Here is a 23,456-nt window from a genome sequence, read left to right as displayed (position 1 = left end):
ACTTAAATTGGTTTAAAATTAGATTTGTCTGTAACCGGATCCCCTCTGACTGCCACCTCCAATCATAGTGTTACATCAAAAATGTAGGTTACAAAACATTGGTGCTATAAAATAATGATAGCATATTAATTATCAATGGACTCAAGGAGAAAAGCCCACACTAGACTTACACTGGCAAAGACAAAATTGAGACATTAACTGATTTGCTTCTTATATACAGTCCTCAAAGTAAATCATACAAAATTAACACTGCTTTTAAACCACCAATAATTTCCAACTAAACCACATTACTAAAAATATATAACACTCATGTACTTGTAGACATTTGCACATTAAATATTAACCTACAGAAATCAACGTACTAGTCTGTAAACCTCTCTCAAATTCTAAGCCCTGTACAAAATTAAATTAAGTTGCTCCTGTTAACACCTAATGCATGAGAAGGAATTAAACACATCAGCAATATTACTGTATAAAAAGTTTTACAGTTCACAGTTAAAGCAGTTTCACAGAAGAGGACAGTACGTTTTATCCTGCTAGTTCTATCAAGATCCTCTACTAGAAGAGCTGGCTATTAGAAGTCATCACAGCATTTCATAGTTTGCAAAGCAGAAATTGTGGCTGTAGGTTTGTTACTTATACCAAAAATATTTTGAAAGGCTCCTCAATAAAAGATAAAGCAAACTGACCAAGTAAAAGAAAAGTATTTTTTCAAGAGAACGAGAATGTGTCAACTCATGGATTATTACGACAAAAATCTGCTGTGATGTGACCTCTAAACCAGTTGTAATTATACTGCCATTTGACTATTAGGATTTTTTGGAAAAAAATATAGATTACCTTCTTCAATTTAAAGGAACATAATGAAAACACTTGTCATTTGTGTATTGAATGTTTGTTTTAAAATATGAGTGAATTTCTCTCTAAAAATAAGTTTTCTACATCAAATGAACGAAGTATATTCACTAAAGGTAGATAAATCTAAAAGTAATGGCAAAGTTTCATGGATCTATTGAACTTAATTAGGAAAACACTCAGTTTGACAAAGGAGATTAATGAATACAATAAGGGTTTCAGCTACAATTTTATAGTTTGGCATTGGTACAAGTCAAGGCCCATTATTCCATTCTACTAACGTAGAGACCAACATTACCACCATTTGTTTACTTTTGTACATCTTTCAGAACTGCAAGGTGAGTCCTCATCTTTACTGGGCTGAGAAAAAGATTAGAAACCCCAAATTTTGTTTCAAAAACTTGGTTTCTACCATTATTTAGGCCTTCCACGGTGGTCACCCAAATCAGTTGAGCTGGACAGTATTTAAATACCATTTCCACAATATTCCCACTCCACTAGGGTCAAGGCATAAGTTCTCTATAGCCTAGGAGCTGTTTATCTCAGATATTACTTTTTGGTCCAAATATACTAATTTCATGAGACTAAACAAGGAGTTTTAGTTCCGAAAGATTTAGAATAATGAACATTCACCAGATTTTTTTTTTTAAATCACCATCAGTAAAGTTTTGGGTCACAGCAAACAGAATCCCCTTTACATCTGATAATTTTTTCTTTACTATTGTTCCAAGATAACTATAATTGAAAACAAGTAATCTTTTTTTCCAGTTTATTCACGCTGTGTATTTGCCAGTGCTTTATGTAGTAATATGCACGGTTAGTCCCATGCACCAACATAACTTATGAAGTGATCTGGGGGAGCTAAAAATACATTTCCCCTCCAAGTCTTGCAAGAGGGTCTTCTGCTGTAAAAGCAAAAGCAAACAAACTAAAGAGGCATTAGGCAGGTGTGTGCACAGACACAATGGGAAGGGGGACCTGAGCATGCAGGTTGATGGGTTCTCAAGGCTTGCTCAGAAAAACTCTTTCATGCATCCCTGGGTAGCTGAAAAAAAGACGGTTACTCACCTTTGTAACTGTTGTTCTTCAAGATGTGTTGCTCATATCCATTCCAATTAGGTGTGCGCGCCTAATTCCAATTAGGTGTGCGGCCGTCTGAGGATTTTTACTCTAGCAACACCCCTTGGGTCAGCTGTGGAGCCCCCTAGAGTGGCGCCTTCATGACACTAGATATATACTTAAGCCAACCCAGCGCCCCCTTAGTTCCTTTTTGCCGGCTACTCTGACAGAGGGGAAAGAGGGCAGGTTTGGAATGGATATGAGCAACACATCTCAAAGAACAACAGTTACAAAGGTGAGTAACCATCTTTTCTTCTTTGAGGGCTTGCTCATATCGATTCCAATTACGTGACTCTCAAGCCTTACCTAGGCGGTGGGGTCGGAGTGAAGTACTGTGGATTATAGGACCACTCTACCAAATGCCTCATAGTGTCTGGCTTGTCGGACTATGGTATAGTGAGAGGTAAAAGTTTGTACTGAAGACCAAGTAGCGGCTCTGCAGATCTCCTGGATTGGGCCCTTGTAGAGTGAGCGGTGGGGTTGGAACACCGGCCAGATCACAGCAAGCATGGATACAGGAAGTGATCCAAAGAGGAGATCTGCTGGAATGAGACGAGGAGGCCCTTCATCCATTCCACCACCGCGACAAAGAGCTGCGTCATTTTCCTGAACAGCTTTGTATGCTCAATGTAGAAGGCCAGGGCCCTACGAACATCTAGGGAGTGTAGCCGTTGTTCCTGACGAGTAGCGTGAGGTTTTGGGTAAAAGCCAGGAGGAAAATGTCCTGGTTGATATGAAAGGTCGATACCACCTTGGGAAGAAAGGCCGGGTGAGGTCATAGCTGCACCTCGTCCTTATGGAAGATCGTATATGGTGGTTCCGAGGTAAGAGCTTTGAGCTTGGATACATGCCTTGCTGACACGATAGCGACGAGGAAAGCCATTTTCCAAGAGAGGTATAGGAGGGAACAGGTGGCCAACGGCTCAAACGGGGCCCCGATAAGCCTGGAGAGGACCAGGTTCAGGTCCCACATGGGGACTGGCTGTCGTACCTGTGGGTACAGACAGTCCAGGCCCTTAAGGAACCTGCTGACCAGGGGGTTGGCACAGACAGATCAGCCATTCGCTCCTGGGTGGACAGCCGAAACGGCCGCCAGGTGAACCCTGATGGATGATATCACCAGGCCCTGCTGTTTCAGGCTCAGGAGATCATCCAAAATGAGACGCACGGACGCCTGAGTGGGGAGGGCGTGCTGCGGTGAGTGCACCAGCATCAGAATTGCTTCCATTTAGCCATATATGTGGCCTGAGTAGAAGGTTTCCTGCTACCCAACAAAACCTGCTGTACCAAATGAGAACAGAGTAGCTCGGAGTGGCTCAGCCATGAAGCATCCATGCCGTGAGGTTGAGGGGTCATAGGTCGGGGTGACAGAGGCTGCCATGATCCTGAGTGATTAGATCCGGAAAGAGAGGCAGTGGAACTGGGGCATCCACTAAGATCTCCAACAGCGTGGTGTACCAATGCTATCTGGGCCATGCCGGGGCAACCAGAATCAGTCTTGATCTGTCCCTGCGCACCTTGAGCAGGACCCTGTGTACAAGGGGAAATGGCGGGAAGGCGTAAAACAACCTGCTCATCCACGAGAGTAGGAAGGTGTCTGAGAAAGTCTGGGGAGTGGCCCTGGAGGGAGCAAAATGCCGGGCATTTCCGGTTGCTACACGAGGCAAACAGGTCGACCTGGGGAAACCCCCACTTTCGGAAGACTGACTGGATGATATCGGGACGGAGCGACCACTCATGGGATTGGAAGGACCTGCTGAGGTGGTCTGCCAATGTATTCTGGACCCCTGGGAAAACTATGCCACCAGCTGAATAGAGTGGGCTATGCAGAATTCCCACAGTCAAATGGCCTCTTCACGGGGGGGGGGAGAGGAACAAGCGCCCCCCTTGCTTGTTGATATAGAACATGGCCGTGGTGTTGTCTGTGAGGACTGCCACGCAACAACCATGCAACCGCTCCTGGAGGGCTTGGCACGCAAGATGCGCCACCATCAGCTCCCGAACGTTGATATGGAGAGAGAGATTGGATGGGGCCCATAGACCTTGCATCTGGATGTCCCTGAGGTGGGTGCCCCATCCAGGGGCTGACGCATCGTGACAAGGGACAAGGAAGGCTGAGGGGTGTGGAAGGGGACTCCTCCATATACTGCCCTTGGGTCTAGCCACCACTGGAGGGAGGCCAGGACCCCCTCTGGAACAGTGACCACCATATTCAGGCTGACTCAACCTGGGCAGTAGGTAGACTGATGCCATCCAGGCTTGAAGAGGGCGGAGCCGTAGTCTGGCATGTCTGGTCATGTATGTGCAGGAAGCCATGAGTCCTAGAAGACTCAAGCACATTCTTGCCGTCGAGGTTGGGAAGCTTTGAAGGCTCCTGATGAGGCCTGACAAGGCTTGGAAGCAAGCATCCGGAAGGAGGGATCGAGCCTGCATGGAATCTAGGACCGCCCCGATAAATTCTATCCTCTGGGTCGGCTCTAGCATTGACTTCACCACATCGAACAGGAGGCCTAACCGTTGAAATGTGTCTGTGACGAATTGAAGGTGAGCCTGCACCTGCTCTTTGGTGCGCCCTCGGATGAGCCAGTCATTGAGATACAGGTATACCTGTATCCCTTATCGATGAAGGAAGGCTGCCACTACTGCCATACATTTAGTGAACACCCGGGGGGCCTTGGAGAGGCCGAAGGGAAGGACAGTGAACTGATAATGTTCACGGTTGACAACAAAATGGAAGAAGCGTCTGTGAGCTGGATGAATCGCGATGTGGAAATACGTGTCCTTCATGTTGGGGCGGCATACCAGTCTCCAGGGAAGATATAATGGTGCCCAAGCAGACCTTCAACTTTACCATGAATTTGTTGGAGTCCGTACAAGTCCAGGATAGGCCGAAGCCCGCCCTTTGCCTTGGGGATTAGGAAGTAACAGGAGTAGAACCCCCACTCCTTAGCTCCCTTGGAAACTCCTCCATCGCCCCCATGGCAGGGAGCGACTGCACCTCCTGGATAAGGAGTTGCTCATGAGAGGGGTCCCTGAAGAGGGACGGGGAGGGAGGGTGGGGAGAACGAAAATTGGAGAGAGAGTATCTCCTTTCCATCGTGCAAAGAACCCAACGGTCCATGGTTATGAGGGACCAGGCACAGTGGAAATGGGATAAACAATTCAAGAATGGGGTAGGATTCTTAGTGAGGTCCGGTACACCATCCTCGGGCGTCCCTTCAGAAGTTTTGTTTGGGACTCGCCGAGGGCTTGGAAGGACCTTGGGCCTGGCTGGATTGGTGGTTGGAGGGTTTTCTCCTGCCACCGCACCCGTCTCCTATAGAAGTCCTGCCTTGGCCGAGGAGGAGGGTAGGAGCGTTGAGGCTGCAGTTTAAATGGTTTCTGCAGGGTAGATGGTGTGTGCATCCCCAGCGAACGCATAATGGCCCTAAAGTCTTTGAAGCCCCGAGTGTCTTGTCTGAGAACAGGCCCCCTCCATCAAAGGGAAAATCCTGCAAAGTTTGCTGAAGCTCTGGTGGAAAGACAGAAGCTTGCAGCCAAGAAATGCGCCTCATTGCTATCCCTGAAGAGAAGGTCTGAGCAGCAGAGTCCACGGTGTCCAATGTGGCCTGCAAAGTGGTTCGCGCAACCATTTTGCCCTCCTCTACCAGAGCCCCAAACTCTTCTCTGGACTCTGGAGGAACCAGTTCCTTGAACTTCATCATGGAGTTCCAAGAGTTAAAATTGTATCGGCTCAGGAGAGCCTGCTGGTTTGCAATCCAGAGCTGGAGCCCCCCTGAGAAGTAGACTTTGCGCCCAAATAAATCGAGGCGCTTGGCCTCTTTCAATTTAGGTGTTGGGGCTTGCTGACTATGATGCTCCTTCTCATTCACTGAGGCCACCACCAGTGAACAGGGCTGTGGGCAAGTGTAGAGAGAATCATACCCTTTGGAGTGAACGAAACACTTCCGCTCCTCCCCCTTAGCACCTCCTCTGCTTGCAGGTTCATGTTCTGCGCCACCCTGCGCAAGAGTTCCTGGTGGGCGCAGAGGTCTATCGGGGGTGGGACCCGATACAGCAGTCCCCGCCACAGTCTCATCGGGCGAAGATGAGGATGCCGCCACGGGAGGGAGAGGATCATCCAGGGCCTCTTGCTGAGCTCTGTCCCACTGCTCCGGTCCTGCAACCTCAGTGTTCGGGCCAGGAGCTGGAGTTGAAGGAAGAGGAGCTGGCGCCTGGAAGGACAACGCCACCGTCTCCATGCCTCTGGGAGCAGGACGGCTGGAAGAAGCCTCAGGCACTTGCGACTCGGACAGGGCCGAGTGAGAAGCCCCAGAGGGAACACCCTGGGCCTGGTGGTACACCCAGGGTGTCCAAAAGGGCCACTGGGTGGACCCTTGAGCAAGCCCCTCTTCTTGCGCTTGCCACTGATCCGCTCCGAGCCCAGGCGGCCGTGATCCGAGTGGTGGCGGTCTGAGACCCTGCCTCAGACCTTGATGAGTGAGAGGCGGAAAGCGATGGCCATGGTGGTGCTGAGTGGGTCTGCGCTGAATCATGTCGATGAGACAAAGTTGATCAGTACTGCAAAGCTAGAGATTGGTGCCAAGATGGAGAAGAACGGTGCCATGATGCTGGGGAGTGGTGTCTGGACCTAGATCGGTGCCGGGACCTGGACCGGCGCCTGGATCTGGACCTGGGTCTCAACGATGATGACCGGCGTCTACTCCTGGATGGCGACCGGAGCAGTGTCAAGACCAGTGCCAGAGTGGTGCCGCGAGTACGACTGCCGCCACGATGGAGAGCGGTGCCGGGACTGGGAATGGTGCTAAGGCTCAACCGACAGTGCCAGCGGGTGAATAAGAGTCAGCTTGCCCCTAGATGGTGCCACGCGGACAGCTGGCAGTGCCTTGGTCTGTTGAGGGGATGCTGATACAGTCAAGGCAATCAGATCCCTTGCCGCCGCAAAGGTATCTGGTGTAGATGGCAACTGGACCTCAACCACGCTGTGAGTTGGGGAGTCCAGACACACCGGACTCAACAGCTCCATCCTCGGTGCCGGAGTCAACAGTGTCGAGGCCGTCACCTGTGTCCCCAGGCACTCTGCTGCGGGACGAAGTTCTGGATCCGGAAAGGGTGGTGACTGCTGAGGTGGGCCAGCCTTTTCTGGCTTCCAGTGCCGCTTCTGACCAGGTGAGTGAGAGCAGTGCCAGACTGAAGATGTTGGTGCGGTGCCGCGGCGGTACCGTTCCTGTAGCTGAAGCTGGGGCGCTGCGTACCAAAGCGGTTGGCACTGGGTCTTGCTGCGCTGCTGGAGGCTGAGGACTTAAGAGTCGCCTCCATAAGGAGCTGTCTCAAATGAAAGTCCCGCTCCTCCTTAGTCCGGGGACGAAAGCTGTTGCAAATCCTGCACTTCTCCACCTGGTGAGATGCCTGAAGTGTCTGGGGGAAAGAGTTGTGGGGGTCACCCATTGGCATGGGCTTGGAGCAGGATCTGCAGCGCTTAAAGCCCGGAGCTTTGGGCATGAGCCCAATCAAGTACGGTGAGGAGCGGAAACCCCTTTTTCCTCCCCACTAATACAAACTACTATACTATAACTAGAACTACAACTATTAATCTATAGCAATAACAAACTATGAACAAACTGTAGGGTGAACACTAGGGAGAGTGGAGAGTAGCAAAGCCAAGCTCCACAGTTCCAACGACTGTCATTGGTGGTAAGAAGAAACTGAGGGGGCACTGGGTTGGCTGGGGTATATATCCAGCGCCATGAAGTTGCCACTCCAAGGTACTCCACAGTCGACCCACCAGGTATTGCTAGGGTAAAAATTCTCCGATGGCTGAGCACACAGCGCGCACACACCTAATTGGAATCGATATGAGCAAGCACTCGAAGAACCAAACCTCCTCCTTTTAAAAATGCCTTTGAAAAATATTTCCAGACATGCTATTCAAAGAAAATTTGATTTTTGAAATTAGTCAGTTTGAAAATAAAAATAAAAATAAAAAAATCATGTTCATTTGAATAGCTTTGGTGTTACTTCAGATATTGCAGGCAGTTCTGATCTCCACAGTTTAGGAAGAACACAGAAAAAGTGTAAGATAGAAGGCCTAAAAGAGGAAAAAAAGATAAAGCAAAAGGAGGAGTAAAGACTCCTGCTACTTTCTTACCAAGTACTCTTGCACAAATCACTAGCATTTTGTCTCAGCTTACATTTCAGCACAAAGAATAAAATATTTAACTATTACACTGAAGTGTTAAGAGGATAAATGTTGATAAAGAGAAAGACTTTGAAATCCTTTGAGAGGTACTATAAAAGAGCAGAAGACATAACCTGAGGAAAGATCTAGGGAGTATTTACATTGGCCAGGAAAAGATGAAAAACAAACACAAGTATGAGAGGATGACATCACAGACTGATATAAAAGAAGAAAGTATGGGAGACAGAAGTCTCATTTATCTGCACTATGGTTAGCTCAAGTTTAAATACAGTGCTGCAAACAATGTGCTTCAGCTATATTCCAGAGGGATCCCCTCAAGGAAAAGCAGACCATGCTTATTAAGTCTTTTGACTCTGTCATCTAGTGCCTATTGTGATTGTTTACATCACCTGGACATCTATTACCACCGAGAACTAAGACTAAAGCAGACTCATGGCATGGGGACAAATAGGCCAACTAAAAGATAACCTCCTCCTAACAATGCTCAGATCCCATATCGCCATCATTCTACACGGTTGCAGATTTTGTCACAGTCAGTCAAAAGGTACTACTGACCTACTTACATCACATAGCTGAACTAGACAATTGCAGTACAATTGCTTTGATAATTCCTTTCCAGACCCAAAGAACTGATGGGAAACTACTTGCTCCCCAAAGCCCTCACTAGTATAATCCCAGCGGGATCTATCTTGTCCTACATGAGAGCTCTTGGAGAGGTGATAAGCAACATGGATTTCATTGGCAACAATACATTGATGACATCCAGCTGTATATAGTTCCCTACAGGTGCCAATATTGGACACCCCAATGCTTATAAGAGATAAGAATTTGGATGGCTCAAATGAAACCTGGGCAAGACCAAAATCATGTTGGCTGGGAGAGGCAAAAGTTGTGAAAACCAAGCTGGAACACTGACCTCCCCTCCCACCTAGTTTCTCCCACCCCACCGCCCAGTGAAATCAGTTATGTAACGCCTTGGGGTCCTATCAGGCTAATCATTAATCCTGGATGACAATGTAGCAATAGTGTAAAGAAATGCCACCTTCTCCACCTTTAACTTATGAGAGGAATAGATGAAGTCTCCTACAAGAATCTGGTCAGTGAACCACTCTTTCACAATTTCCTAGAAACAGAAAATTAATCTACTATATCTTGGTCTAAAGGTTTAATCAATGCAGACATACAATCGAAAGCATATGACTCTTCTACCTATAACCATTGCTAGCTCCCAAGTACCTTGCATCAACAGTGTAAGATTTTGTTTCTGATTTTTCAAAGCCATCCACGTGGGTCATGGGTTGACCTAAGACAGCTCTGGGATAATGCATTTAACAGGTAATGTCCTGAGTTTTGTTATCTAGTCTGGAGGTGATGCATAAATTAGGTCTCAGAGTTAGTGTTTTGCTTGAGGGAGTCTGGCAATGGAATGAGCTCCAAAAGGAGATTCAATTAATTTAAAACCAGACTACCAATTTTTGAACATGCTGCAAAATTCCTCTTTTTAATGAAACTTTTTCACATATCTGGAGAGCTTTAATACTTAAACATACAAACAAAAATCCACATACTCCAAACAGAACTTGCTAGAATCTGGCAAGGGCAAGAACAGATTTCTCTATGATTTAGACCAGGGGTGGGCAAACTATGGCCCAGGGGCCGCATCTGTCCCTCTATACGTTTTAAGCCAACCCTCGAGCTTCCGCCGGGGAGTGGGGTCGGGGGCTTGCCCTGCTCCATGCAGCTCCTGGAACCAGCGGCATGTCCCCCCTCTGGCTCCTACACTTAAGGGCAGCCAGGGGGCTCTGCATGCTGCCCCTGCAGCTCCCATTGGCTGGGAACTGCAGCCAATGGGAGCTGCAGGGGCGGTGCCTGTGGAGGGGGCAGCGCACAGAGCTGCCTGGCCGCGCCTCCATGTAGGAGCTGGATGTGGGACATACTGCTGCTTCTGGTAAGCGCTGCCCGGATCACGCATCCCTGACCTCCTCCCATGCCCCAACCCCAGCCCTGATCCCCCTCCTGCCCTCGAACCCCTCGGTCTCAGCACAGAGCCAATCCTTCATCCCCAGCCCCATCTCAGAGCTTTCACCCCCAGCTGGATTCCCTCACCCCCTCCCGCACCGCAACCCCCAATTTTGTAAGCATTCATGGCCAACCAATTTCCATACCCAGATGTGGCCCTTGGGCCAAAAAGTTCGCCCACCCCGATTTAGATTATGGACCTGAATTACCTGTGCTGGGATTAGATACTACAGTGAGAGGCGTCATAGGAAACTAAGATTTTTCACATGTCAACACAGATCCCAAACAGTCAGATTATAACTACTTTGGTAATGACTGATCTGGGAGTAAATCAAATCTGTGAGCTAACGGGTGAAAGACTCTGTATTCCACTACATATATCCATGATCATACAACTGGAATGTCTGGAAGCAACTATTGCTCTTACTGAATAGTGGTAGCACTTGTGGAATATGACTATCAAACTCATCAATCAGACTGGTATTAAAAGAATTCTCTCCAACTTACATTAGGTTTTCCTACTGCCAATAAAAGACAAATATTGCTAAGGTTTTCAAAGCCATCAAAGGGAACTGGTCAGGCAATTCCCATTTGTACTGGAATTGGATACCCAAGTCAAAAGGCATTTTTGAAAATCTCAGCCTTTGTGCACAAATCAGACACCTGATATACTAGATCTGTTTGTGAAGGAAACCATGATTTCTACAGCTATTAAACAGCTTTAGAAATTGTCTTTCATTTTTATTAGGGATGTGATGAGCAGTAACTTCTGATGCAAAAGCACAAAAAACTGTAAATTAATTCTTACCTGAGATACATAACCAGGAGGCACAAATATCGGAGGCACAGAACCATTTGGTGACACCATAGGAACATGTGCTGGACCTGAAAAGGAAAAAAAGTGTAAGATTTAAAAGTGTTAGCACTTTTTACCACAGTGGGTATTCCAAATTTTACACAATCAGAAATCTCCTCACCCCTCCCCACTTTTATTTGATGGCCTAAAGGTAAGCACTCATTCATTTAAAAAAACGTGGCTAAGTTACATAGGCTGCCCATCCACATTTATCCACCCATCTTTAGACAACTGAATTTAAAATGGGACTTAAAAGTTAGGAAAATGGTAAGCAAATCTTAGTGTATACTTTTTCCATTTAAAAAACCCCAAAAATATTTTAACAGTGTTCATCAGCAGATATAAAGTCACCTCTGTTCACAGGAGTGATTCGCGTTCACTCAAAACAGCGCGTGGAATACAATTTTCATGTCTCACTAAAATGTTTGGAAACTTTTCTGTCATACTGCCCCATATAAATGCTCCACTTGGATGTATACTACTTGGGTTTATTAAAAACACACCTGTGGATAGGAAATAATCATAACCGCTTTATGCTCTCACATACTAGATATTACTTAAATATCTGTATAGGATAATGCTGGTTTTCTTATCTTTCTGATGAGTAGATTTAAAATATAAAGTAACATTACTTATTACTCTGGCTATCTGCACTTGTAAAAAACAGCAACCATTTTTGTTAAGAGAATACAACAATTATTTTCAGAAAGCTGATCTTGGAAGTATTGTGCTATATAATATAAGCACATTTTTAAACCAATGTTGAAATCTGCAGACTTGCCATTTGCTACTATGGAACAAGGTCTCTGTAACTACATGGATATTAGTATTCACTCCTGAATAGCAACAGACTACAAATACCACAGTGTTAGAACATAAAAATGGCCATACTGAGTCAGACCAAAGGTCCATCCAGCCCAGTATCCTGTCTACCGACAGTGGCCAATGCCAGGTGCCTCAGAGGGAGTGAACTTAATAGGCAATGATCTAGTGATCTCTCTCCTGCCATCCATCTCCACCCTCTGACAAACAGAGGCTTTGGACGTAATTCCTTACCCAGAGATTGCACAGAGATTTTGCCATACAATACATATTAAAGTAATTTGGAGTAAGGTAGCTAAAACCCTCAATAAACTGAAGTGTTAAAATCCTGACACAATCATTACAAGTCAATAGTGTTATCTAATTAAGACAAGATTCAAATTGGCCTGCACTATATTTTATAAATAACCAGTGAAGTTTGTTAAGATGTAATACATCCAAGATATTTAACTCTCTTCAAGATTAACATTTATCTTCCAGTGGATTCCTATTCATGCTTACAGTACAGACTGAACAGACTCATTCACTGTATGACTGAAAACATGTAAACATACCTATGACTATGTAGTGGAAGTCTTATGGCAGTAGTTTTATGAAGAATCTTTTACATTTTTTTTTTTTTCCCTGTTTAACACATTTGATTGAACTCAGTGGAATTTTCTTTTACCTTGGATACACTGGATATGTCCATCTTCAGTTCTAATTGTGAAAGTTTCTCCTGGGTTTACCTGCACAAGTATAACCTGAAAACAAAAACACAGTAATTTCAATAAACTTCATTTAAAATATTTTAGAGATTTAAAAAAAAAAATTCCTTTCCAGTCTCGTCTTACAAAATTTCTTATAGATGCAAATAGGGCAAGTTTAGAAATACTAATAATGTGGATTGAATTCCCATCAGTCTCAATAAATTATATAGTTATCCTTTATTCTGAAACATTCAAAATTGTTCCGATAATACCTACCAGTCATTTCCTCCCTAGTTACAGATGAAACGTAAGATATACTTTACTTTTCTTTGTCAACTTTGTTTTCCATGCCATTTCCCTTTTTTACTTAAATACCACTACCACATGATCTAAGAAATAAATACTTTATGCAAAGTCAATACATTTTGCTTTACAGTCTTCTCTATGACACCGCCTCAACAATCTCAGAATTAGATTGACAAGATCGGGCATCTAGAGAGAGTATTTATAAAAGATGTTCTACCCAAGAGGATATTTTACTCAAGAGTTTCCACACTGAAAATAGGTTAAAATATAGTTTGACAATGAGTTCTCCAAAGACCAATTAATTTTATGAAGAAAAATTATTTCTGAACTTGGTCATTAATATTTTCCATGCCTTCTCTTTTTGAGGACAAGCAGCCTATAATTTTCCTAGACACATTCAACCTACTTAAAATTTTCCTTTATAATCAAATAGATATAATGTATTGACTGTTGTATCTGACTGTTTGAAATAGATAAAGCCTCTGGATATAGTCTCTGTCAGTCTTATTTCTGAAGACAAAACCCTTGTGCATTATATTTTATATTGAAAATGTTTAAATCCATTATTTGTACCACTGTACAGCAATACAATTAAGCATTAAAAATTGCCTTAAGCTTTAAGTTAATTCTCAGTTTGTTTTTACAAGTGTGTGTTTTGCTCTATGGCTTGTAATAGCTTCTCTTTGGAGGAGCTGCAGCAGAAGGGATGAGGACAGCAAGTTACACCACAAACAGTGGCAACATTACAATTGTTTATTACAACCTTTTGATCAGCTGTGCAGGGACAGGAACTGTTGGCAAGTTAACACTACCACAGCTGTAAAATAAATACAGGCTCTCCAATTCACACAAAAAGGCTTCTATGTAATTCCCAAATCAAAACTCTGGAAGCTGTATATACTAATTTCCTTGCTTTTGACACAAGCTTATTTAATCAATATTAAGTCAAGTCTTAAAGGAAAAGAAACACATTTAACCAGGGATTAACAAACAAGATTTTAGTCCGTTCAAAATGAATATGCGCCAGATTTTTGCCTACCTGTGCTGCGAAGTGTCAAGATCATAGTTGTTCCAATTAACAGCCCAATGGAATACACATAAAATGTTAAGTGCCTGGCTTGTTTGCATGCAGAGGCTACTCAATTTAAAACCTGAGGGAGCTCACTGAGGATTACTTGTCCTGTTTTCTACTTTGTGTTTACCTTTTACACCCTACTGTACAGGTTAACAATGTTAGAACTATTAGGAAAGGGATAGAAAATGAGACAGAAAATATCATAATGCCACCATATAAATCCTTGGTATGCCTACAGCTTGAATACTGTGTCCGGTTCTGGTTGCCTCATCTCAAGAAGGATACAGCAGACCTGGAAAAGGTTCAGAGAAGGGCAGTAAAGATGATCAAGGTTATGGAAAGGCTTCCATATGAGGAGAGTTAGGGCTGTTCAGTTTAGAAAAGAGGTAACTAAAGGGGGGGAAACTGATTGATGTGTATAAAATCATGAATGATGTGGATAAAGTGACTAGAAAATTATATATCTTTCCCACAACACAAAAATCACAGGTCACCTGATGAAGTTAATAGGCAGAAGGTTTAATACAAACAAGAGGAAGCAGCTTTTCATACAATGCACAATTAACCTGTGGAATGCTCTTCCGTGTGGGATGTTAGGATGGCCAAAAGTATAACTGGATTAAAAAAAAAAACTAGCTACGTTCATGGAGGATTGGTCCATCTTAAGTCCATGAATATTAGCCAAATGATCATAAATGCAACCCCATATCTCCGACTGCCAGAAGCAGATCAATCCAACTGCCCTGTTCTGTACACTCCTCCTGAAGCTCTGGTAGATTCACTGTCAGACAGCATAAGGGGATTGATGGACAGTTGGTCTGACCCAATATTGTAGTTATATTATGTAATACAAAAAAACCTCACTACACTAAAAAACTAAGTATTTACTTTGTACATTGGTGGTTTTTCTATGGACATTTAATCTTTACCTCCTTTAAAGAATGAAGGAAAGTAAAAAGGCTTCAGGGATTATTTACTGCTGATGTTAGTCAAGAATTAAAAAAACACAACACCACACAGATTTAACTAATTTTTACTTTGAACAATGAGCTATAATTTGCCTTAAAATAAATGGCATCACATCCAACTAATCTTACATTCCTGATACCCTGCCAATTCATCCAGGAACCAGGATGGCTGGGGGACAATTTAAACCATGTATTATAGTGAAGTTTTGCCTGTGGTTCACCCTACATCTCAAACTACATTTTCAGTTGGTTATAGGAGCCGAGTATACATAGTATAACCACAGGAGAATGCTAGTTTTACAATGGCTAAAACACAGGGATCCTAAACACTGTCTATATTAAATGGTTCAAATAGTTAAACCCTCAATGTCTGCCATGAGGCATATTAGGAAGGCAGAAAAGCCACAGCAGAACGCATTAGAGCGCTCTCCCAGCTGCACACCTCTCACACTGCAGTAACTCACCTTGAACCTCTCATTACTTCAAAGGCACACATGGATTTACAGACTCTTGCTGTGCAACGTAAGTAAGCTTATTAGCATTTGATTTTTTAAAGGCTTTTGGATAATATCAATGTTTATTTTTAAACTTTTATTTTTATCCATTTAAATTTCCAGTTTACACAAAATTATGGGTTTTAAGCATTTTTTTTTTTATTTTATTGATGCACATTTCCACAGTTATGGGAAACTGTGAGGGAGCAAGCAATAGGGGAGACTGAAAATAATTTAAAATTCAAAAAGTTAAAGCTTTATAACCATTTGTAGCCATTAAAAAAAAAAACAGTCTACATCACAAGTCAATATGCTTAAATCAAACTCTCATAAGTTCAAGCGGATTTCTTACTTTGTCTAATTGTAAATTTAGATAATCATCTATACAAGTATTTTTTCATTGGTTTGAGAGTGTATGAAAATCAACATTTACCGATTAAAACCTAATCCTTCCAAGCCTAAACATAAGGTAAGCAGATGCTGGTGTAGGTTGTCTCGAGGTATTTGACTGACCCATCCAGTGATGTGATCTACTTCTCTGGTTGAGTGTTTTTATTTGGTGATGGTGGATTTGAGTGTATTATGGTGTATATCCCAGACTCTCTTCTTGGAGCACACTATGTGGCTGTAGAGATCAGATTTCTTGGTGTGGTGAGTGGATCTATGAAGGTAGGTATGGTGATCGGTGGGTTTCTCATATAGAGTTGTCTGTACGGTTCCATTGTTGAAGCTGATCGTGGTGTCCAGGAAGATGTTTCTAGTGTAGGAGTGTTCCAGAGAGAGTTTAATGGATGGATGGTGGTCGCTGAAGCTGTGGTGGAAATCTATGAGGGAGTTGAAGTCGTCTGTCCAGCGGATGAAATCATCATCAACATATCCCAGCTACAGCACTGATTTTATGATCCATTACAGAAAGTAATTTGGAGATTTAATTTTTAATTATAACAAGTATTGTTTTGATTAGCTGAATATTAATGTTTGAAACAATTTCAGCTATGGCCTGTTCAGATGTAAGGGGGGGTGGGGTGGAGAATCATTCCTACACTATGGCTAGTCTCATATGCACAACAGTTTGGCTGCTGAAGTGTAGTTCAAACCTTCTGGCAGATGACGACAACTGAGTTAGATATGGGCCTGGGCTGTAAAGTTTGCCTCTAAATCTAAAGAGGAGGTGGTGTTCTTTTGAAGAGATTGTCCTATAAATTAAGTGAACTGTAGGCTCATAGGTCACAGTTGAAACTGAAATCAATAACTCAAACAGTAACTTTATAACAACCTCTCCACAACACTGTATGCTAAAATTCGAGGAAGTATACAGAAAGGTATCACTGCACTTATAGAATTAGCTACAGAAAATTCTTCATTCTCAAAAGTCGTCCAGACACACAGGACTTTGGAAATACCTAATTGCCTTCTGTTAACGATCATTCTGCCAATGCTGCAACAGCCCAACACTTTGCCACATGTTATTTTAATGTATGTAAGTAAAATGGCATATTGTCTTCAAAATTTTCAGAAGTGAAATCACCCCTGCTGCTCAAAGTGAAAGTACATTGCAAAATTAGTTGTTTAAGTGAATTTAGAAATTTACCACCGTTAAAAAGAATTCTCCCCAATGAGTGACTTTCTCCAACTCTACACTCTCTAGATGGATGATGTCTGCCCTCTTAAGCCTTCGATGCAGAGGGAATGAATACCAGGATTCTAAAACCCCAAGTCCTTATAACACAAATCTGTGACGCACTAAGTAGTTTAATCTGCTCTCATTTGCATCAATTATTATGGGAAAAGGAAGAAGATAATGTCCAGAGAACAACATGTTAAAATATAAGCTTAAGGTTCTTTGCAGGAATCAGCACTCAGTTTTCCCATGTCAAGGTTCCTCCCCCACTCTGAACTCTAGGGTACAGATGTGGGGACCTGCATGAAAAACCTCCTAAGCTTATCTTTACCAGCTTAGGTCAAAACTTCCCCAAGGTACAAAATATTACCCCCGTTATCCTTGGAATGGCCGCTACCACCACCAAACTAATACTGGTTACTGGGGAAGAGCTGTTTGGACGCGTCCTTCCCCCCAAAATACTTCCCAAAACCTTGCACCCTACTTCCTGGACAAGGTTCCACGGTAAACATCTGATGAAGTGAGCTGTAGCTCACGAAAGCTCATGCTCAAATAAATTGGTTAGTCTCTAAGGTGCCACAAGTACTCCTTTTCTTTTTGTGAATACAGACTAACACGGCTGTTCCTCTGAAACTCTTCTAAGCAAGTGGCTGCCAGGAACACCTTCAGAATAAGTTTTTGATATCCTACACAGAGAGAGGATTATGACAGTATTCAGGATTAAACTAAACTGGTTTCTATATACCAAGTGGTTTCTGGAAGCTGGGAGAATCCATGCAGCAGCTCCCACAAGGACACACTTCTCTGTAGGGTCCAATCACTACAGACCAGACTTTTAATAACTAGCATTCTGCCTCTTGCCTAGCCCAGTTTAAGACACACCAGATGTCAGTTGCTGCTGGAATAGTTAAACACTAGTCTTGCGACATTATCCCAAAAATATTTTCCTCCTAAATACAGTGCAGATGCTAAATAACTCATTGCTAAAGCAACTCTGAGAATCCATTCTTGACGTTTGCCCACATAATGGCTATGATGTAAAATATGCCAGATCTTAGTAAATCACACAGTCAGCACGTTCTCCGAAATGGACAGATGGAATGAAACTTCCTTTAGTTTCAGATACCATGGGTTCCTCAACCAATGAGAAGCAGAGATGAAGTTCCCCAATGATCTGATTATCTTTTTTATAACTCTGTAGATCAAGTTAAAATTCCAGCTGGATGAAGCTCTTGAACCTACCAGAGTTCTTCATTTTCCTGATGGCTCGCTGCTGCATGAAGACTTGGCTGAGGAAAATGGTTGCCACAAGTTAGGGAAGAATGACAGCTACTACAGCTTTTATAGCAGTAGGGTTTCTCTGCAGCACCCGGCCCTACCTTTGTTTTTGCCTCAGGGATCGCTACATAATTTAAGACATAATGCTGGGCTGCTTTAAATCCAATAACAATGGCATCTCTGTTTTAGGATTCCTATAGGAAATTGCTCTGCAAGCTGTGCCTTTGGCTTCTCTTCTCCATTTACACCCTTTTTGGGTGATCTCATCCACGGAGAGCTTCAACTACCAACTTTGTGTTGACAACTCACATATCTCTCTTCCCTCTATCCAATCCTATCTCTCTGCTTCCTTCTGAAAAGCTTGCTGTCAACTTGAACCTGACATGGCGCAAACGGAACAAGTTATTCTTCCTCCAAAACATTTCCCACTCTCTCCTATTCACTATTGCTGAAATAACCACCATCCTACAAGTCACGTAAGGCCAGAGCTTGGTAATTATCTTTCATTCCTCTATTCTTCACAGTCAGGCTGTGTTCAAATCGTGTCATTTGTTTCTTCCTTTCAGCACCTCCAAGATCCCACTCTTCCCTGCTCACACACAAAACCATCTCATTCCTCAGCATCTCTCACTTTAATTACTGGAACCTCCCTTTCTTGGTGGTCTTCCTGAAACCCAATTGGTCACTAACTTTCAATTTACTATTTTCCTGGTGTAACATGATGCATCAGCTATTTGAATATTCTCTCAGCTGATGAGTGTCTAAAAAGAGGGATTTCACCTTGCTAAAATGCTAGGGTAGGCTAGCTCATATGCTTTTTAGCTTTTGTTTATGTGATATAAACTCTTAAAATTTCCCCAAATCCACACCCGCTATTTAAATTCTGCTGGTAAAAGTATAACATATTCCTTTGCTTGTTCCTTCTCTGAACACTTTCTAGTTTATCAATATCTTTAAAATAATGAGATGCCCGGAACCTAATATAGCATTTTCCAGTGTGGTCCCGCTAAAAGTGTACAGAGACTATAATCTCTAGGTCACATAACACTTCCTCTTTATATTTAGTACAATGCAGTAACCTTTAGAATGCCATATCCAATTGCAAACTCACTTCTAGTTTAGTGTTCCCTAGACGTACTAGCTTACACTTTATCAAGCTGAATATCATCTGTTTTTGCTTACAGTTCTAATCTCAGTAAGCACTCGTGTTATTCTTATGTCCTCATTCATATTCTGATCTCCTTCCAAATTAGCATAAACAATTTTCATTAGTGTGCTATGAACTCCTTTTTGCAGATCATTAACAAAGATATTAAATATCACCAACCTAACCGGTCCTTGCTATATCCTACTACACCTCCTTCCAACATTATTATTTCTTTATGGTACTGCAACCAATTTCTAATCCAGACTGGTATTTATATTTAAGACAGTTTGTTATAATCAAAGATTTTGTGAATTATCAAATGCTTTATTAAATTCAAATACACGCTTTTCTTCCATTGATTTTGTAATTCTATAACAAAGCAATCAAGTTTGTCTAGTGAGAAATATTCTCTCTAAGCTTTACTGCTTATTAAGAACATAAGAATGGCCATACTGGGTGAGACCAAAGGTTCATCAAGCCCAATATCCTGCCCTCTGACAGTGGCCAATGGCAGATGTCCCAAGGGGAATGAACAGACAGGTTACCATCAAGCGATCCATGCCCTGTCACCCATTCCCAGCTAGGGACACCATTCCTGCCCAACCTGACTAATAGTCACTGATGGACCTATCCTCCATGAATCTATCTAGCTCCCTTTTGAACCCCGTTATAGTACTGGCCTGCACAACACCCACTGGCAAGGAATTCCAGAGGCTGACAGTAAGTTGTGTGAAAAAATACTTCCTTGTGTTTGTTTTAAACCTGCTACCTATTAATGTCATTTGGTGGCCCCTTGTTCTTGTATTAAGGAAGTGTTATTTACTCATTCTCATATTTACTCTCTCTATACCACTCATGATTTTATAGATCTCTATCATATCCCCCCTTAATCACCTCTTTTCCAAGCTAAACAGTCCCAGTCTTATTAATCTCTCCTCATATGGAAGCCATTCTATACCCCAATCATTTTTGTTGTCCTTTTATGAACCTTTTCCAATTCCAATATATCTTTTTTGAGATGTGGCAACCACATCTGCACACAGTATTCATGGTGTGAGCGTACCATGGATTTAGAGAGGGGCAATATGATATTTTCTGTCTTATTATCTATCCATTTCTTGATGATTCCCAACATTCTGTTCATTTTTGACTGCTGCTGCACATTGAGTGGATGATTTCAGAGAACTATCCACAAAGACTCCAAGATCTCTTTCCTGAGTGGTAACAGCTAATTTAGACCCCATCATTGTATATGTATAGTTAGGATTATGTTTTCCAATGTGCATTATTTTGCATTTATCAACATTAAATTTTATCTGCCATTTTGTTGCCCAGTCACCCAGTTCTGTGAGATCCTTTTGTAGCTCTTCGCAGTCTGCCTGAGACTTAACTATCTTGAGTAGTTTTGTATCATCTCCAAATTTTGCCACCGCGCTGTTTACCCCTTTTTCCAGATTGTTTATGAATATGTTAAATAGGACTGGACCCAGTACAGATCCCTGGGGGGGCACCACTATTTACCTCTCTCCATTGTGAAAACTGACCATTTATTCCTACCCTTTGTTTCCTATCTTTTAACCAGTTACCAATCCATGAGAGAACCTTCCTTCTTATCCCATGACTGCTTATTTTGCTTAAGAGTCTTTGATGAGGGACCTTATCAAAGGCTTTTTGAAAATCTAAATACACTATATCCACTGGATCTCCTTTGTCTACATGCTTGTTGACCACTCTCAAAGAATTCTAGTAGTTTGGTGAGGCATGATTTCCCTTTACAAAAACCATGCTGACGATTTCCCAACAAATTATGTTCATCTATGGGTCTGACAATTTTGTTCTTGTTGATAATTTCAACCAATTTGCCCGGTACTGAAGTGAGACGTATTGGCTTGTAGTTGCCAGGGTCACCTCTGGAGCCCTTTTTAAAAATTGGCGTCACATGAGCTATCCTCCAGACATTTTGTACAGAAGCTGATTTAAATGATAGTTTACAGATGACAGAAGTCCTGCAATTTCACATTTGAGTTCCTTCACAACTCTTGGGTTAATACCATCAGGTCCTGGAAAATTATTGTATAGTTTATCAATTTGTTCCAAAACCTCCTCAAATGACACCTCAATTTGGGGACAGTTCCTCAGATCTGTCGCTCAAAAAAGAATGGCTCAGGTATCTCCCTCACATCCTCAACAGTGAAGATTGATGCAAAGAATTCATTTAGTTTCTCTGCAATGGCCTTATCTTTGACTGCTCCTTCAGCATCTCGATCGTCCAGTGGCCCCACTGGTTGTTTAGCAGGCTTCCTGCTTCTGATGTATTTTAAAAAAAATTTGCTATTACTTTTGGAGTCTTTTGCTAGCTGTTCTTCAAATTCTTTTTTTGGTCTTTCTAATTATATTCTTACACTTAATTTGCCAGAGTTTATGCTCTTTTCTATTTTCCTCATTAGGATTTATCTTCCACTTTTTAAAGGATGCCTTTTTGCCTCTCACTGCTTCTTTTACTTTGTTGTTTAACCACGGTGGCTCTTTTTTTGGTTCTCTTACTATGTTTTTTAAATTGGGGTATATATTTAAGTTGAGCCTCTGTTATGGTGTTTTTAAAAAGTTTCATGCAGCTTGCAGGCATTTTACTTTTGGTGCTGTACCTTTTAATTTCTGTTTTACTAACCTAATTTTTCTGTAGCTTCCCTTTCTGAAATTAAATGCTAACAATTCTTATTTTCATGATTCCATAACCTTCTATATGCTTAGTGATTTTTTTCCATTCTCCATATTTACATCTGAAGTTAGACTGAAGACAGCAACAGAAAAACTCTGATTTTGAATATCAGTACTACTCTGACTTTCCTTCCATTTCCTGTTAGTGTCCCAATTTTCAAGGAGTTTTCAAACAAGAATTGTCAGTAGTACAAGCACAATTTCTCTATAAAACACATAGCCCAATTATGGACAGTGTTGAAATATCACTCCAATTAGCTTGTTAGGCGATTAATGTCATAGTAGGCAAAGTCTGAACTGACTGTTATGCATTCTAGTTTTACAGGTGTACTTGCCTGTTGTATGCTGTCCCCATTAACCATATGAGGTAGAAGTGGCACTTCATTCATTATAGGTGTGGCTTCTAATGGTGGTGGCTGGTCGGCCATCATGGCTAAAATGACCATTCGTTGACAGTGTTGCACATCAACCACCTGCTGAAATGAAAACACGGAATCAAGATTAGGGTGCTATTTTTATTTTAATAACTTTCTTACTAGACTCATTTTTACAGAAGTTTGCCCTTCACATGAGGTGTCTATCAAAACTTTGAAAAGAAAAATATAGCAGCTTTAGCAGCGTAGATTCTCTTCTTCAGAAGAAAGATTTTATATGAATTGGTTCCTTTACTGACACCACTCTCATCAACTCACTGACATTTTAAAGTCCTAAGAACAAAACATCAGACTTCCTTACTCCACAAAAAAGCAATTATCCCAAAGAGGTTAAAATCATTTCAATCTGAGACAAAAAAAAGTTACTACAAGAGCCACTTTCAAAATCACTGCAACTTAAAAAAAAAAAAGAAAGCACAAATTATTGTTAATTCCAAGGATATTTAGTAGTTTTTAATCTGAAGCAATATTTATTGGGTGTATCTGTAGGCCCACTACATTAGACACACTAAAAGCCCAAAACATTTTCTTGCATGTGATGCTAAGGAACAGACTTGTGCCATATAGAACCTTACTTCTGCAAGTAAGTTCCTGAAATTCACTGTATGCATCTTTAAACTGAAAGAGCACTATCACATAGAAATCAGAAGTAAATACAGGAACTCCTCACTTAAAGTCGTCCCAGTTAACGTTGTTTCATTGCTGATCAATTAGGGAACATGTTGGTTTAAAGTTGTGCAATGCTCCCTTCTAATGTCGTTTGGCAATCACCTGCTTTGTCCACTGCTTGTAGGAAGAGCAGCCCATTGCAGCTAGCTGGTGGGTGGTTGGAACCAGGGTGGACCGGCAGCCCCCT

General features: G+C 42.3%; 1 protein-coding gene across 4 annotated transcripts in view; it reads right to left on the bottom strand.

Annotated features, from left to right (window-relative positions):
* LOC140917667 (fibronectin type-III domain-containing protein 3A) overlaps positions 1-23,456 on the bottom strand; it is an 86,086-nt gene that overhangs the window by 38,081 nt on the left and 24,549 nt on the right. Inside the window, exons 2-4 of one of the 4 annotated variants that reach the window (XM_073360949.2) lie at positions 22,502-22,642; positions 12,538-12,613; positions 11,001-11,077 (exon numbers count right to left, since the gene is read on the bottom strand). In XM_073360949.2, the coding sequence (XP_073217050.2) occupies positions 11,001-11,077; positions 12,538-12,613; positions 22,502-22,612 (264 nt within the window). In that variant the 5' untranslated portion in view covers positions 22,613-22,642. Of the gene's footprint in view, positions 1-11,000; positions 11,078-12,537; positions 12,614-15,835; positions 16,225-18,265; positions 22,445-22,501; positions 22,643-23,456 lie in introns of those variants that run through there. The other 3 variants (XM_073360947.2, XM_078854242.1, XM_073360948.2) reach the window with 3 other exon arrangements.

This window comes from Lepidochelys kempii, chromosome 9 (genome assembly GCF_965140285.1).
Source record: "Lepidochelys kempii isolate rLepKem1 chromosome 9, rLepKem1.hap1, whole genome shotgun sequence".
Classification (NCBI taxonomy): Eukaryota; Metazoa; Chordata; order Testudines; family Cheloniidae; genus Lepidochelys; species Lepidochelys kempii.
Note: the sequence above shows the minus strand (reverse complement) of the source record. Positions and strands in the feature narration are given on the sequence as shown.